Below are 278 nucleotides of genomic sequence, written 5' to 3' on the forward strand. Positions count from 1 at the left end.
TGAGTAGCAGGGGAGAGATGGAGCACAGCAGCCTCCTGGGTGGGGGTCCTGCTCCCCTCCCCACAGGCATGGGTGTCACGGTGCTGCGTCTCTTCCCCCCAAGACAAAGGATGTGCAGAAGGCCATGGATGAGAAGAGGTTTGAGGAGGCCATCCAGCTCCGTGGGAGGTGAGGAGCGGGGAGCGGGATGGGAGGAGACACCCCTAGGGGGTGGCCAAAAGGACATGCTGGGAAGGGGGCTGGGAAACCAGTGGAGCCGGCAGCACAGCGCGGGGGGG

General features: G+C 65.1%; 1 protein-coding gene across 1 annotated transcript in view; it reads left to right on the forward strand.

Moving 5' to 3' along the window:
* The window catches only part of PFKL (phosphofructokinase, liver), a gene marked incomplete at its 5' end in the record, with an annotated part of 3745 nt that overhangs the window by 674 nt on the left and 2793 nt on the right, over nucleotides 1–278 (forward strand). The window contains one exon of the mRNA XM_008941111.1: nucleotides 104–168. Within this exon, the coding sequence (XP_008939359.1) occupies nucleotides 104–168 (65 nt within the window). The remainder of the gene's footprint in view (nucleotides 1–103; nucleotides 169–278) is intronic.

The sequence above is a fragment of the Merops nubicus genome, unplaced genomic scaffold, assembly GCF_000691845.1.
Source record: "Merops nubicus isolate BGI_N331 unplaced genomic scaffold, ASM69184v1 scaffold43745, whole genome shotgun sequence".
In the NCBI taxonomy this organism is placed as follows: Eukaryota; Metazoa; Chordata; class Aves; order Coraciiformes; family Meropidae; genus Merops; species Merops nubicus.